This window comes from Aythya fuligula, chromosome 2 (genome assembly GCF_009819795.1).
Source record: "Aythya fuligula isolate bAytFul2 chromosome 2, bAytFul2.pri, whole genome shotgun sequence".
Classification (NCBI taxonomy): domain Eukaryota; kingdom Metazoa; phylum Chordata; class Aves; order Anseriformes; family Anatidae; genus Aythya; species Aythya fuligula.
Window position 1 is genome coordinate 149,482,402 of NC_045560.1, and position 14,133 is coordinate 149,496,534.

At 46.7% G+C, this 14,133-nt stretch overlaps 1 protein-coding gene across 1 annotated transcript; it reads left to right on the forward strand.

Moving 5' to 3' along the window:
- The first annotated feature begins 704 nt into the window (after positions 1–704).
- MYC (MYC proto-oncogene, bHLH transcription factor) lies at positions 705–4,549 on the forward strand. Its single transcript, XM_032182182.1, has 3 exons — positions 705–887; positions 1,985–2,693; positions 3,686–4,549. Exons 2-3 carry the CDS (start codon positions 2,000–2,002, stop codon positions 4,246–4,248), a joined length of 1,257 nt encoding a protein of 418 aa, XP_032038073.1. The 5' UTR covers positions 705–887; positions 1,985–1,999; the 3' UTR covers positions 4,249–4,549.
- Positions 4,550–14,133: the final 9,584 nt, after the last annotated feature.

Below are 14,133 nucleotides of genomic sequence, written 5' to 3' on the forward strand. Positions count from 1 at the left end.
GGGCGGGGGGTGCCCGAGTCGGAGCCCCCCCGATGAGGCTGGGTGCCCACCGAAGCCCCCCTACATGGAAGGGGGGTGTTGGAAAAAGGGGTTGAACCCCCCTCCCCCTTGTGCCCTGCCGGGGAGCGCTGAACAAGGAGGGGAAAGGCGAGGAGCAGCCTTTTAATCCCTCCTAGTAATTTTTTTTTTTTTTACTATGTTTACTTCCGACCTCTCCTTGCGCAGATCGTAGTAAGAAGGGTGGAAAAAAAATAAATAATTAAAAAAATAAAATAAAAAAATAAAAAATAACCACCGCGGAGCGCTGCATCACCTCCCCCCCCCCCCCCAAAGCCCTTCCAAACCTCCCGGCGGAATTAAAGGCTGGGGGATTGTGTGTGGGGGGGGGACACGCGGAGCTCCTCGGCCGCCCCCTCGCGGTGCCGCGCTCCCCGCCGCCAGGCGCGGAGCTCTGCGCGCCCGCTGCCGAACGGGGGCGCGGGAGGCGGCGGCGCGCACGGCGGGAGCGAGCGGGGGCCCCGCGGTGGTGCCCCCGCCCCCGCGGCACTTTTACGCCCGCCCCTCGCCGGCGCTTTAAAGCAGGAAAGCAACTAAACTTCTATTGTAGCAGACAGAGCGCGCCGCGCCGCCTTGGACCGTACAATCTGATTCCCCTTCTCTCCGCTGCTCCTTGATTTTTTTTTTTTTTTTTTTTTTTTCTAAACCTTGGTGGGAGGAAGAGATCTACGTTCTCCCGGCGTTTTGTCTTTTTTTTTTTCCCCGTCCTATCCGGCGGTTCTTTTTATAATTTTATATATATATTATTTTTTTTCCTTATTTTGTTGGTCCCCGCACCGCCCGCAATAATTGCCTCGCTCCGTTTCGCAGCTGGCGCCTTGGAGAAGCCGGTGAGTCGCGGGGCTCCGCTTTTCCCATCACTCGATCCGCCGCGGTCGTGGCTTGGACTGACAGGGCTGCTGACACCGGGGGCCGCCGGGGCTGCGCTCCGAGGACGGGGACACCGGCGGTCCCCCCCGGGGGACGCTCTCCTGCGCCGGGGCACCGGCCTTCCCCATCCTTTCGCTTGCTCTCGGCTCTTCAAATATCTATCTTTTTTTTTATTAATATTATTTTTTCTCGGGGGAGGGGAAGCATTTGCTTCTCCCGCGTATGCATGGGCAGGTTATGCTTATTGCACATTCTGCCTATATTCATATATATGGGTATATATATATGGGTACATATATATATGTATATATATGCGTGTATATATATGTGTATATATATATATATATATCTTTGCGTAGACATATAAATTTATTTATATATATTATATGCGTGTATATGACAAGACCTGGCAAACTTTGCTGAGGTCCCTGCCCGTCCCCGCGCGTTGCCCGCACGCCCAGGTGGGTGGCAAGGGAACAGCCCCCCTGGGTGCTGGAAGCTCCCCGCAGCTCTCCCTTCCCTTCCCTTCCCTTCCCGGCTCGGTCCCGGATCCCCAATCCCGGGCTGGCGGAGCGGCTCCGGGAGGGAAGGAAGAGGGCTTCGTGCCGGAGCCGTGCCCCGTGTGAACGCGGCGGCTGCGGAGGGGCGGCGGGAGGGAGTCGAGCCGAGCCGTGCCGCGTCGAGCTGAGCCGTGCCAAACCGTGCAGAACCGAGTAGGGCTGCACAGAGCTGCCGGAGCCCCTCCGGGAGAGCCGCGGGGAGGGTGGTCGGGGCGGTACCGGGAGCTGCCCCCCTCGGTAGATCAAGTCGCGCCTCCGACTTGGGAGAGGGTGAGGGGAGGTCGTACCTTTTTTATTATTATTATCATGGATTTTATTATGTTTTTTTTTTAACATTATTTTGAAACCGACCGCGGTTTTTTTTGCCCGTCGGTACGGCGCGGGGAGCCGGGAGGGAGCGCTGCGCGCTTGGGGGGCGGTCGCCCCTTTAGGGTCGCGGGGGGAGAGCCGACCCCCAAGGCTCACCCCGGCGTCCCCCTGTCCTCCCCCTCCCGCAGGCACCAGCCGCCGCGATGCCTCTCAGCGCCAGCTTCCCCAGCAAAAACTACGATTACGACTACGACTCGGTGCAGCCCTACTTCTACTTCGAGGAGGAGGAGGAGAACTTCTACCTGGCGGCGCAGCAGAGGGGCAGTGAGCTGCAGCCCCCAGCGCCGTCCGAGGACATCTGGAAGAAGTTTGAGCTCCTGCCCACGCCGCCCCTGTCGCCCAGCCGCCGCTCCAGCCTGGCCGCCGCCTCCTGCTTCCCCTCCACCGCCGACCAGCTGGAGATGGTGACGGAGCTCCTCGGAGGGGACATGGTGAACCAAAGCTTCATCTGCGACCCGGACGACGAGACCTTCGTCAAATCCATCATCATCCAGGACTGCATGTGGAGCGGTTTTTCCGCCGCCGCCAAGCTGGAGAAGGTGGTCTCCGAGAAGCTGGCGTCCTACCAGGCGGCCCGACGGGAGGGGGGTCCCACAGCCCGGCCCGGCCCCACGGGACCCCCCACGGGGGGACCGCCGCCTCCGCCTCCCACCGGCCCCGCGGTATCGACCGGGCTCTACCTGCACGACCTGGGCACCGCCGCCGCCGACTGCATCGACCCCTCGGTGGTCTTTCCCTACCCGCTCAGCGAGAGAGCTCCTAGGGCCGGGCAGCCCGGTGCCAGCCCCCCGGCACTGCTGGGTGTCGACACGCCGCCCACCACCAGCAGCGACTCGGGTGAGTGGGGTCCACGCATGTTTTTTGGGGGGCAAGAGGGCGGACGCGCACCCCGACCCGCTTCTTCTCTTCTCTCTCCCTCCCACCGCGCACGGGTATTTTAAATGCCACGTTAGCGAGGCTCCCTGCGAGTTTAGTTCCTGGAAAAAACAGCCCGGTTTTCCCTCCAGGGGTTGAGGGAGGGAAAAAAAAAAAAAAAAAAAATGAAAGAAAAAAAAAAAGAGGGAGGGAGAAACTTTCATAACGGGGTCAGAGTCGGACTTCGGAGCCGGAGCAGCGTCCAAGTGGAGCTGCTTCCCATTGACATCTGGGGGCCGGCAAGGAGTTAACCCCAGCCCGAGAACCGCAGGGAGAATGTGCAGGGAGGTGCTAGTGAAAGTGACTGCGAGGAGTGAATGGTGCTGGGAAAGTTTTAGAAATGCTTCCTTAGGTATTTGACAGCATGTTCCGTCCGCTCGTAAATCTGGTTTGAAAGCGAGTTTCTACTCAAAGCTCTACAGCCTTCATTTTTTTTTCCTTGGATTTTCCACAAATTAACAGATCAAGAGAGATTCTGAAAGTGTCTCTGAATACACACGTGTGTTAAGTAAGCTCTCTTGAGGCGTGGCCAAAGCCTGCTAAATCCTTAATTAAGGACAGCTTGAGTCTAGGAGCTTCGCTGTGCTTTGCTGCTGACAACCGAGGTTAAATTTTCCTGCTATCTTTCATACGCGCCTCGGGATTACGCAAGATCTTTGCAAATTTTGAAACCAGGGAGTCAGGGCTCCGAGTGCACTTGGTGCGTCCTATTGCTCTTGAAACACTGCTCCTTAAAGGAAAGGCTCTTGAGGAGGGCAAGTGGAGTCTCGCAGCATTGAGTGGGTTTAATATGGGTTTGTCAATGGATTCCTTGCACTGCAGCTCAAAGTAACCCCCCAGTCATAAATACAGCAGTCCTGAGAGTTTTTCCGCAGATTGGCTTACAATTCTTCTTTTTTTCTTTTCCCATGCAGAAGAAGAACAAGAGGAAGATGAGGAAATTGATGTTGTTACATTAGCTGAAGCGAACGAGTCCGAATCCAGCACAGAGTCCAGCACAGAAGCATCAGAAGAGCACAGTAAGCCCCATCACAGCCCACTGGTTCTCAAACGGTGTCATGTCAACATCCATCAGCACAACTACGCCGCTCCTCCCTCCACCAAGGTGGAGTACCCAGCTGCAAAAAGGCTAAAGTTGGACAGTGGCAGAGTGCTGAAACAGATCAGTAATAACCGAAAATGCTCAAGTCCCCGCACGTCAGACTCGGAGGAGAACGACAAGAGGCGAACGCACAATGTCTTGGAGCGCCAGAGGAGAAACGAGCTGAAGCTGAGTTTCTTTGCCTTGCGTGACCAGATACCCGAGGTGGCCAACAATGAGAAGGCACCCAAGGTCGTCATCCTGAAAAAAGCAACAGAGTACGTTCTCTCCATTCAGTCAGACGAACACAGACTGATCGCAGAGAAAGAGCTGTTGAGGCGGAGGAGAGAACAGTTGAAACACAAACTTGAGCAGCTAAGGAACTCTCGTGCATAGGAACTCTTGGGCATCGCTTAGAGTAACCCAAACTAGACTGAAATGACGATAAAATATTAAGGTTTCTAATATCATTCATGAACTACACCAGTCCATCAAGTATGGAACTATTGCAAGTGCATGCTGTGCGAATTAACTTGAGACTACACAACCTTGGCTGAATCTCCAAATGGTTTGGCCAGAACCTCAAAACTGCCTCATAATTGATACTTTGGGCATAAGGGATGATGGGACATTCTTCATGCTTGGGGATGAACTCTTCAACTTTTTTTCTTTTAAAATTTTGTATTTAAGGCATTTTTTTCTTATGAGAATTCCAAAAAAAAAGTTGTCCCCAGATTGCTGTATATATTTACACATCTTCTTGCCATGTAAATACCTTTAATAAAGTCTTTATAGAAAAATGTGCAACATTAATACGCAACAGTTGTGGCAACTGGATTTATACTTGTCTTGAACTTCTGTGCCATAACATTTCACAGTTTTGTTTTTTTATTTAAATACATTTTTCTTTTAAAGAAATGATTTTTATTTTGTTTTTAGATAAATAAATATTTGCCCAAAATATAATTAGCTAAATCCTGTGTAAAGACTTTGCTTTGTATTCCAGTGTTGTCACTAGATGCTTATTTCCATGACATCCTTCTCTCTGTCATCACAACAGTGACCTGACCAAAGTCAAAGTGGGTTTAGGCAAGAGGAAAATTTTGCAGTTTAGCAGGGAGTTTGGTTCCTTTTCTCTCCCTCTCCACTCCTATCAATCCAAGTAGACAAGACCAGTGCTCTTAGAGTTTTGCCAGTCCAGCTGCTGTTGCCACCAGTGCCCCAACAAGGGGGCTGGCAGTAATGTCCATCCTGGCAATCCATCATTTCTGCCTGCCGAAAGTAAAGCAGAGCCATTGTATTTTTACACCAGCAACCCCAGTGTATCGGCTCTGCATTCTTTCCAAATAAGTTTAATTATGTTTTAGGGGCATGACCTTTGTCGGCTATGTATTTTGAGGACTGCTTTGTAGTAGACTCACCTTAATTGCTTCCTGTTTGATTTTGAACAGAAGTTAAATGGGATAACAAAATAAACCAAGGCGGTAAGTGCTGACGTGGTTAAAACAACAGCGCTGTTTCCCCTTTTAAGAGCTGAAATCAGCAGAGCCAACCTTCCTAGGCAAACACCTTAACACTTTATTAACTTGAATAGTTACTTGGGATTTCAGGGAATGCAAAGATCAAAGTCAAGGAGCACACAGAACCACACAATTATAGCAGAGGCAGAGAAGAACTATTTCTTAGCTGGAGAATATGCTCTGAGAATTACCTAGCATTTGTCTGTCCCTATTAAATGACATTTGCATTCAGGAATTGTCTCATGATCAGCTTCAGATGGGCCATAAAGCACTTGCTTGACATAGGTCCAAAGACCAGATTTGATCTTTTCCTCCCCAACTTTCACACGTTTAGCTCAACTTCAGTTCGAACTTGAGCAATAAATCAATTAGCCCTTGGATTTGGGGTAAGGAACTGCTTTAAAAAAAATAGAACTTTGTACTTGTCAATTTTCATAATTCCCACTAAATACGTATTTGCTTGGCTTCTAACCAGCTGAGCAGCAGTGCTGGCAGATAACACCAGTGCCAGCAACTGAATTGGAACAGAATATTCGGGTGTTCTGTTGCATTTGAGCTCAAAGTGGGGAGAAGAAGGGTTGAGCAGGGGTGTGCATGGGACAGGGGGAGGAGGTGGCGGTTTATGGACGGGATGGATGCCAAAAGTCTCTGCCCTGGAAAGGACATGGCAAAAGTCCTGATAATTTTGCATGTGGGACTTCCAAAAAATAGATAAGGGCTTACATCCCATTTAGGTGTTTTAGGTGTCAGGCTGAAGATTTCTTGGGAGAAGATCATCCTGTCAGAAACCCAGGAGAAAGCAAAGTTTTTTCTTCATTTTTTCTGTACCACCTGCATGTAAATGGGTTTATAGAGGTGGTGTAGTTGCCTTTTTCAGTGTGTGATTCAGATATTCATTTATGAGGAAACAGAATGATGTGAAATGAAAGTATTAATTGTATCTGAACTGTAAATCAGGACATCTTCCAGCTCTGCATCTTCCAGAATAAAAGCTTCAACTTTTATTAGACAAGTTAGCTTATTTTAGCATCAATTTTGTCTGTATCTATTCTATGTACTGGTTATGAAGAGAAGCAAGCTGTTGTCCAAGAGTTCCCAAGTGCATCCCCATCCTCAGAAACAGAGAGGTGTAGATCCAGCCACAAACTTTGAAAAAACCCTGTCACCTTTGGGTCCCAGTTTCACGTGTTAACAAAACTCCCTCACTTCTTCCCGTTAAATGCGGTTAGACCACAGCAATTAAACCTCTCCTTATTTGTCGGCCCCTTAAATCATTTGGAGAACAGTTTTTTGTTGTTTTTGTTTGTTTTATTTTTTTTTCTTTCTTCTATCTGCGGAAGCTTCTCATCAGTCTTTTTATGAATAGGATACTTGCAGTTACTTAATTTCTCATGCTCATCTTTTATTAGAGCATCTGTTTCACTTGCCATAGTCTTGTGGAAAGAGTACACCAGATCAGGAACATGATCCCAAATCAACACTCCAAAACATATTATGAATTTATGGGATTAAGCTTTGCATTTAATGACATGTCTTAATTTGTTGAAGAATGATGGGGTAACTAAATAATGTAGTGAAAGAATTAAAAAAAAAAAAAAATTAAAACCACCCATGAGGGCAGGGGTAGGAACCCCCTCCTTGTCATTAAGCTGTTGCTACAATGAAGAGGCAGGGGACTTCCACTTTCCAGCTTTGCATGAAAGGTTAGGATGTTCAGAAGACACTGGCATCCCACAGGAGTTCCTGGACTAGATTCAGTTAGTAACAAATTATATATGGATGGGGTGGTGTTGTTTTTTGCTGCAGTTTTGGAGCAACAAAGAGGATAAGCTTATAAAAGAAACCTCTGAGTCTCAAAATATAATGCAGTAAGCATTTACATTGCTTGCCAAACATCTGTACCAAAACACTACTTGAAATACAAGGAGCATTTTCAACCCCATCTCTCTGCTCCTCCACTTTCACGGGAGATTTCAAGCCACTTCTCTTCCAGAAAAACATTAGGCAAAATACGACATTGAAGGAAACTAGAAACAAGCCATCATGGTGGGAATAAAATTGCCTTTGTCATCTACCCTTATTGTTCATACCCAATGGCATTGATTTTTAGAGTTCCAGCTTTGTTTTTTTTTGGTTTTTTTTTTTTTTTTTTTCCTGCTCATAACATGTCTTTCCAGCCAGCTAGCAGTCTAAATGGCTTCAGCATATCCATGTAGAATGGGCTGGAGTAGCACCGGGATGTTCAAAGCCACGTGTGCTGGCTTTCTTTGGCTCCATCGATGGAATGTCTGTGGGAATTCCCGGATTCTTCAAGGGAAACAGACTTGTGCCAGAGAAGGAGGATACTTTTGAAAGTTTTATCACTGCCTCTAAAGAAATCCCTTTCCTTGCCACTGTCATAACCACTATTGCTCCTGAAGCACTTTGCAACCACTGCAGGCAGTTGAGAGATGACAACCACTTCATCAGAGTTGTATTAAAAGGAGAGTTTCAGGCAAGCAGAATAGAATTACTGTAAACTGGAAATAAGCCAGGCCACTTCAGTTAACATCTGAATTTATTCAAAACGGAAGGTAGACGTGGTTGTTTTGCCTACAGAGATGAACAATCTTTCAATACTCTGGACTTTTTTTTTTTTTTTTTTTTTAAATAAAAACTCATTTTTGGATTGATCTGTGTTAGAGTCATCTGCCTATGAATTAACAGAAGAACAAATCTGAAGGTTAGGGCATCCTAACACAGCCAGACTGCTTGGGAAAAGACCAAGGATTTACTTCCCAGCTTACAGTTTTGCTATTTCCTCATTTTAAAAGAGTATCTATGGGAGCTTCTGAAAAAGAACTCTGCTGACTGAAAACTAACCCTGGCTTCCCCTCGAGGTTTCCACGTGGACTGAGCCTAAACCTGCCTAGCAAAAAAAAGATCAAGAAATGAGACAAACGAGCCCCAGAAGCCAGATTTCATTTCCAGTGCCAACGTTTTACATTCACCAGCTTTTACCTATGTTAGTGCCATTTACTCATCTCGGACATGCTCGTACAGTCATTGGGAACATGCAACCGAGAGGACGTCATCCAAGATTCAGTATAACAGTGAAGAAGTCAAAATCTGTTTGTTCATTTGTTTGCTTTTCTTAATTCTGCCATTTGCCTTCTACAGAGATCTTGAGCATCCTGCTGCCAGCTCTGGGCTCAGTGGCATGAGTCAGGGAACTTGTGGAAGGGACGGAGGTCCCATGCACACTGGTGAGCACACGGGCTGGGCAAGAAGCTGGCCAGGAGGTTACAATCCCATCTATTAGTCAGTTCTTGACTGAACGACAAGGTATTTTTTCACATCTCTGCAGAGGCCAAGCACCCTGTCTCCAAATATGTCCACACTCCATCTTCCTAAGAAACGAGATAAGTTAATTCTGAGAGGGTAAAGGTACAACCGTTGGTGCTGAGTAATAGTACATATTAAAAAGTTTCATCTGCCACTTGCCCAGACTGTTTAGTATCCTTAGTTACTGAACAAATCTTGCTCCAAATACCCACCTATGAAGGCACAACTGCTTGAAGCCATGCGACAGGAGGGAGAAGGCCCTTGCTGAGAGCACAGCTCCAGCTGACTTGGATGGCAGAGCATCTTATTCCCACAAGCACTGTTTCCAGTTTCTAGCTTGACGTATGAATTATGGAGCTATTCCCTGCTCTAAACAAGTCTGGGAGAAAGCAGCTGGGTCAGCTAGTTCCTGGCATTATGTCCAGCTTATTTTGCTTTGTTTCTAAATTCACTTTTCATGTATATCTCTCTACAGGTCTTGCCACGGCTACTGTTTGTTGAATACATTTCCATTCAAAGCAAGCCTCTCTTGTAATTTCTATTGCATTCTTTCAGGTCCCAGTTGTGCAGAATTATGTTTTCCCTACAGGATCAAAAAGAAAACCAAGAAGAAATAAAGGACTAGGTGCTATAAAATAAGAAATTAAGAAAATTAAGCTGCAAAAATGGAACAATCTGACCTGTTAACTGAGTTCGAAACAGAGAAATTAACACAGAGCAATTCCATGCTTGGAACTAATTAGCCCCATCAGCTTCTTGCGTATTTATTTATCCATGATGAAAGAGGACAGAAATAGAAGGAAGAAAAAATAATAATCTAGGAACTGTGCTTTCTGTACAAGTGCTGTGAGAAGGCAAACCCACAAAATCCTGCAGGCTGAAGCACGACACAGCGCAGAGCCCTGCGCCCGCGGCCACTTTCCCTCCCCAGAGCAGTGTTCTTGTGCACAGCACACATCTTCCTTCCCTGCAAAGGGCTGTTCGCAGGGATATAGCTGAGGGAGCGAGAGCTCCTTCCTTCTCTTTTTCTTCCATTAGTCTGCTCTCAGATGATGGCAGAACCAAGCGAAGCCTCTCAGTGCAGGTGGTTTCCATGACTGAGAGCCTGGCTGAGTGTCTGACAAAGCTTTTTGGGCTGGTGACATGTACCGGGCTGTGCTTTGGGTTAGTTAGGGGCAGAGGGATCTTCTCTGTAACTGTGCAGATGCAACACATGTGAAATAAAGGTTTGGGCACTATGCCAGTGTATGAAAACTCTCTGCTCTCCCTCCCCTGCTGAAATGTGGTGGGCTCCTATCAAGACCTCACATTGCTGAGCTTCCACACCTGAGGTTTGTTCAGTCTGACATGGGCAGTGCTGGTCCCTGGAACTCTTTGGGCTTTCATTTGGCTGCCCTATAACCACTCCTTAAATAATTTAAAGTCATTCCTATCATATACGTCACAAGAAATAATAACTGTACTTAATAATAACTGCTGCACAGCAAGGCTTTCCAGCAAGAGTGCTTCTGGAAAGCTGCTGTTAACCTGTGTAAAAACAAGTGAAAATGCACTAGGAGACATGGTGAGGAGGCAGGATCAGACAGCCAAGAGGTTTCAACCCCCAGTGTCTATCAGGGTTTTGTTACTATTTCACACTTCACTAACTGGCCTTTAGGCTTTATGTTAAAATTGGGAATAGAGGAGTAACCAGAATCTAAATTAAAAGGATGCAACAAGATACATTGCAAGAATTATGCTACACTCGTTCCATACACATACAAATTTCAGAAGGAAATCAAATGTGATACATTGGTTCCTGAGGAATCTGAGCAAAGACCCTTCTCCCTTGCATGAGACCAGATTTTGGACAGGAAGCAGAATTGCTGTATGACAGCTACAACCTGGCTTTCAAATATCAGATATATATATATTTTTATTATTATTTTTTTACTTTTATCAACCAAGTGTTTTTTACGGACAGAGATTTTTTTAAAAAATCCATCAGACCCTAAGAGTTCACGATGGCTGCAGACATTGTGATTTGCGGTGAATTCAGAGAAGAAAAGCCATATTATTTTGATAAATTGTACTGTTTTATAATATTAATTTGATCTGCAAAATTCCTCTCATCTGGGATAAAGCAGATTTTTCTTTGGGCGCAAGTAAAATCTTATTATGCTTTCTCATTATCGTTCATCATTGTGGTAAAGAGTAAGATAATATTGCATTGTGCCTAGACTTCCACATTTTGAGAGAATGTAAAAAGCTATATGAATATCTTATGAAGTGATTGCAAAATAAAATTGACATCAAAGTGATTCAACTATGTAACATATTATTCCCTCCCTGTAAAATTGGATTCTTACTGAAAAGCACTTTTCTCCTTCTACATTTGTGAAAGAGAGAAAAATGAATCTCCTGCCCTTATGGAACAAACCAGCATTTTCCCGTGTTTTACAAGGGCAAAAGTATTTATCAGCATCTATGCTTGCATTCAGAATTTAATTTTTGGACTTGGGTGCTTAATAAAAAAGTGAATCCACCCCCTCCTCATTCATTTCAGTTTACTGCCCTAAAACCAAGAGCTGAGCAAGAGATGTAGAGCAGTGGACAGGAGCCACAAAAGCATTAACATTAAAGTGTGTTAAAGGAGGTCCAGAACAATCGCCACATATTTATGACCTACTCAGCAGCTGGAGCAAAATATCTATGCAGCATGGTGACTGCCACCAAGGTCTGCACAGCTGCACCATGCTGCCTTGGTGCAGGGCTTCATGCCATTCCTGTAATTTTTCAAGCCTTGAAATCAGTAGGTAAATTCCTTAATGAACCTCAGGGTTAATGTCAATGAAGTGCTGGGTGGGAACTCCATGTGCTGGAAGATTTTAAGCTCCGTTGATGTTTTCTGGAGGTTGCTCTGCACATGTGCCTCTTGCTGGCACTCGGGGAGCTCACTCGGAGGAACAGTAAATCCCCCCAAGGAGTGCCAGCTCCTGGAGCAGAAACGTTGCGTCCACATGATGCAAAGTGCCGATCTGGTGCAAACTCACTTTGCCAGTTTAAATCTGTTTAATATGCTTTGAATAGAAAGCTCTGTCCTGAGAGAAATTACAGCAAGCAAGGTATAGGCTGTCCTGCTGCTGTTGGTGTGTTCTGAAAACCCCGGTGTCTGCAGGTCAGTGATGATGTTCACCCATCTCATATTTACCCTGCTGGATGCTCCAGCCATGCCTGGCTTCAATTTTGTGACTGTGAGGCCATCACTATTAATTTATTCCCAAATTTAATTGGATTTGTGTAAATTAGCCCACAGTTCGTAACTTCCTTTGTCTTGGTATGCATTTGGAGCAAACCCTCAGCCTCTTCACAGTCACCCACAAAATACCCATTGACTCCAGCGGCGCTGGGATTACAACCTTCATTTTGCAATCTTTCTTTAATCTTCCCTTAATTAATTTAATTCTGATATCATTATCTAGATTGCCCCATTCATTTAGCATCACAGCATCCTTCTCTTCATTCTCACTGGAAGACTTTGGTAACTTTGCAAATGCTGCAGCTCTATCTCCCATCCATACCTTTTGATCTTTGCTAACGACCTTCCTTTCATGTCTGCTGAGCTCAGCCTTTTATCAGGCGAGGCACTCCGCCCAGCCTGGCCGAGAGGACACTGGTCTGATGAACATAGGCACCAGGAGCTCAACTTCTACGCCTGCTTTTCCTGGGTGATCCTGCTGGCCCCTTCTAGCTCTCCAGCCAGTTTTCAAACCGGTTCAGCCAAACCGAGCTTAAAACTGAAGGCAGACAGGGTTTCACAAAGTTTTTCAAGGCAGCCCATTCTGGTTTTAAGGAATTTCAGGATTGTGTAGCGATACCTGCCTTGTCTCTGCTGGGGATTTTCCTTCTGCAGGGCCTCTGGTGGACAATTCCTGTGTGGGTGGGGAGGCTTCGTAATCCACAGCTTATCGGCAGCTTAGGTTGGAAAGCAGCTATCATCCATGGTGTGCTGCTGCTCCATTTACTTGGCTTTATGAAATGGGCTAAACTGATACCTCTTTTTTATTTCGTCTAGCTACACAAAGATACCAGGCTGCTGCCACATGGGCAGTTGACCCTAGTTGTCTATCTATGTGTGGACAAGTTGTGCCCTCTTCTCCTTGCCCTTGGCATGGTTGTGGCTTGCTGGGGTGAAGCAGAAACCCAGCACAGCCTCAGGGGGATAGATGGGCCAAGGTGCCAGAGTGCAGATGGGCAGGACAAACAGCCACAGTGGCTTAGACAGTATGCTGGTGTAACCTCTCCCTCTCACTTATACTGGCATGACTATGCCACACTGCATTGCTGTAATTCTCTGGATTTTTGAAAAGTTGGGCTAATGAGCTCATGAAAACACGGAGGCTAGTATTGCTGTGAAATTGCACAATAACTTCCACTGTGCTGGGAATGACACTATCCAGCCTGTCGGTCCCTGTAGTAAACACTTGGTGGTTTATCTCTATGCAGAGATAAACCTCCTGCTTACAGAGGACCACCATGAAATAGCTGGCATGCTGGGTGTCCCCCATGCCCTTCCCTCTCAGCCACAGGAACACAGACTGGTTGAGGCAGGGAGGGAGCATCTGGTCATCTGGGGTCTACCCTGCTCCAGCAGGAACACCCAGAGCAGGGTCCCCAGGACCATATCCAGGAGCCTTGTGAACTTCTCCAAGGAGGAGACCCCACAGCCTCTCTGGGCAACCTGTGCCAGTGCCCAATGCTCAATGCCTTGGTTGTGGCCAGGGATGGGGTTGCACAGGGCTGTTGCACATGGTTTAAGACACAGTAAGTCAATTCCCAGAGGTGCCAAGAGTTTGCAGATCCCATTGCCTTGGGCTGCAGTTGGGGATCTTCATCACTTTTAAAGATCAGTCCAAAAAACTACTGCGGTTTTACTCTCCCAAAGAAATAATGATTTCTGGATGAAAAGATACCAGGGATGGGATAAATCTGGGGTACAGTCAGATACAAGTGCACTGCCTGCCCTCTGCCATTCTTTCTGGGTAACTTTACACTCTGATGCACTCCAGCTCTCGGGGGAGTCAAATTTTCAGAAGCTCTCAGATGTCAGTGGATGCAAAGCTCAGCTGAAACTGAGCACAAATGGAAAATCCTGTCCCTCGGTCTCTCCTGACACTTCAGGATTTGCTTTGACGTCTTTAAGACTTACCTGCTCTGCTCTGATTTTATCATCTCCATTCGCTGGTACCTGCTGTGACCACTTGGTACTGCGACAAACCATTGCGAGCAGAAGATCAGCGTGACTTCACCATCATGGGCTGCGAAAAAAAACACATCAAACATCCCTGAAGGCTGAGGGCAGAGACTGGACACAGGCAAATAACAGCAAGCTGTATCTGTGCAGTGCTGGGCTTCTGGAGTGATAGTCCATGATTATTTATGGGATTCTCTTTATACA

Excerpts from the sequence above, each read along its gene's own strand:
- MYC (XM_032182182.1), top strand. The coding sequence starts at position 2,000 with ATGCCTCTCAGCGCCAGCTTCCCCAGCAAAAACTACGATTACGACTAC. Across the intron at positions 2,694-3,685 it reads CACCACCAGCAGCGACTCGG|AAGAAGAACAAGAGGAAGAT; the intron begins GTGAGTGGGGTC and ends TTTCCCATGCAG.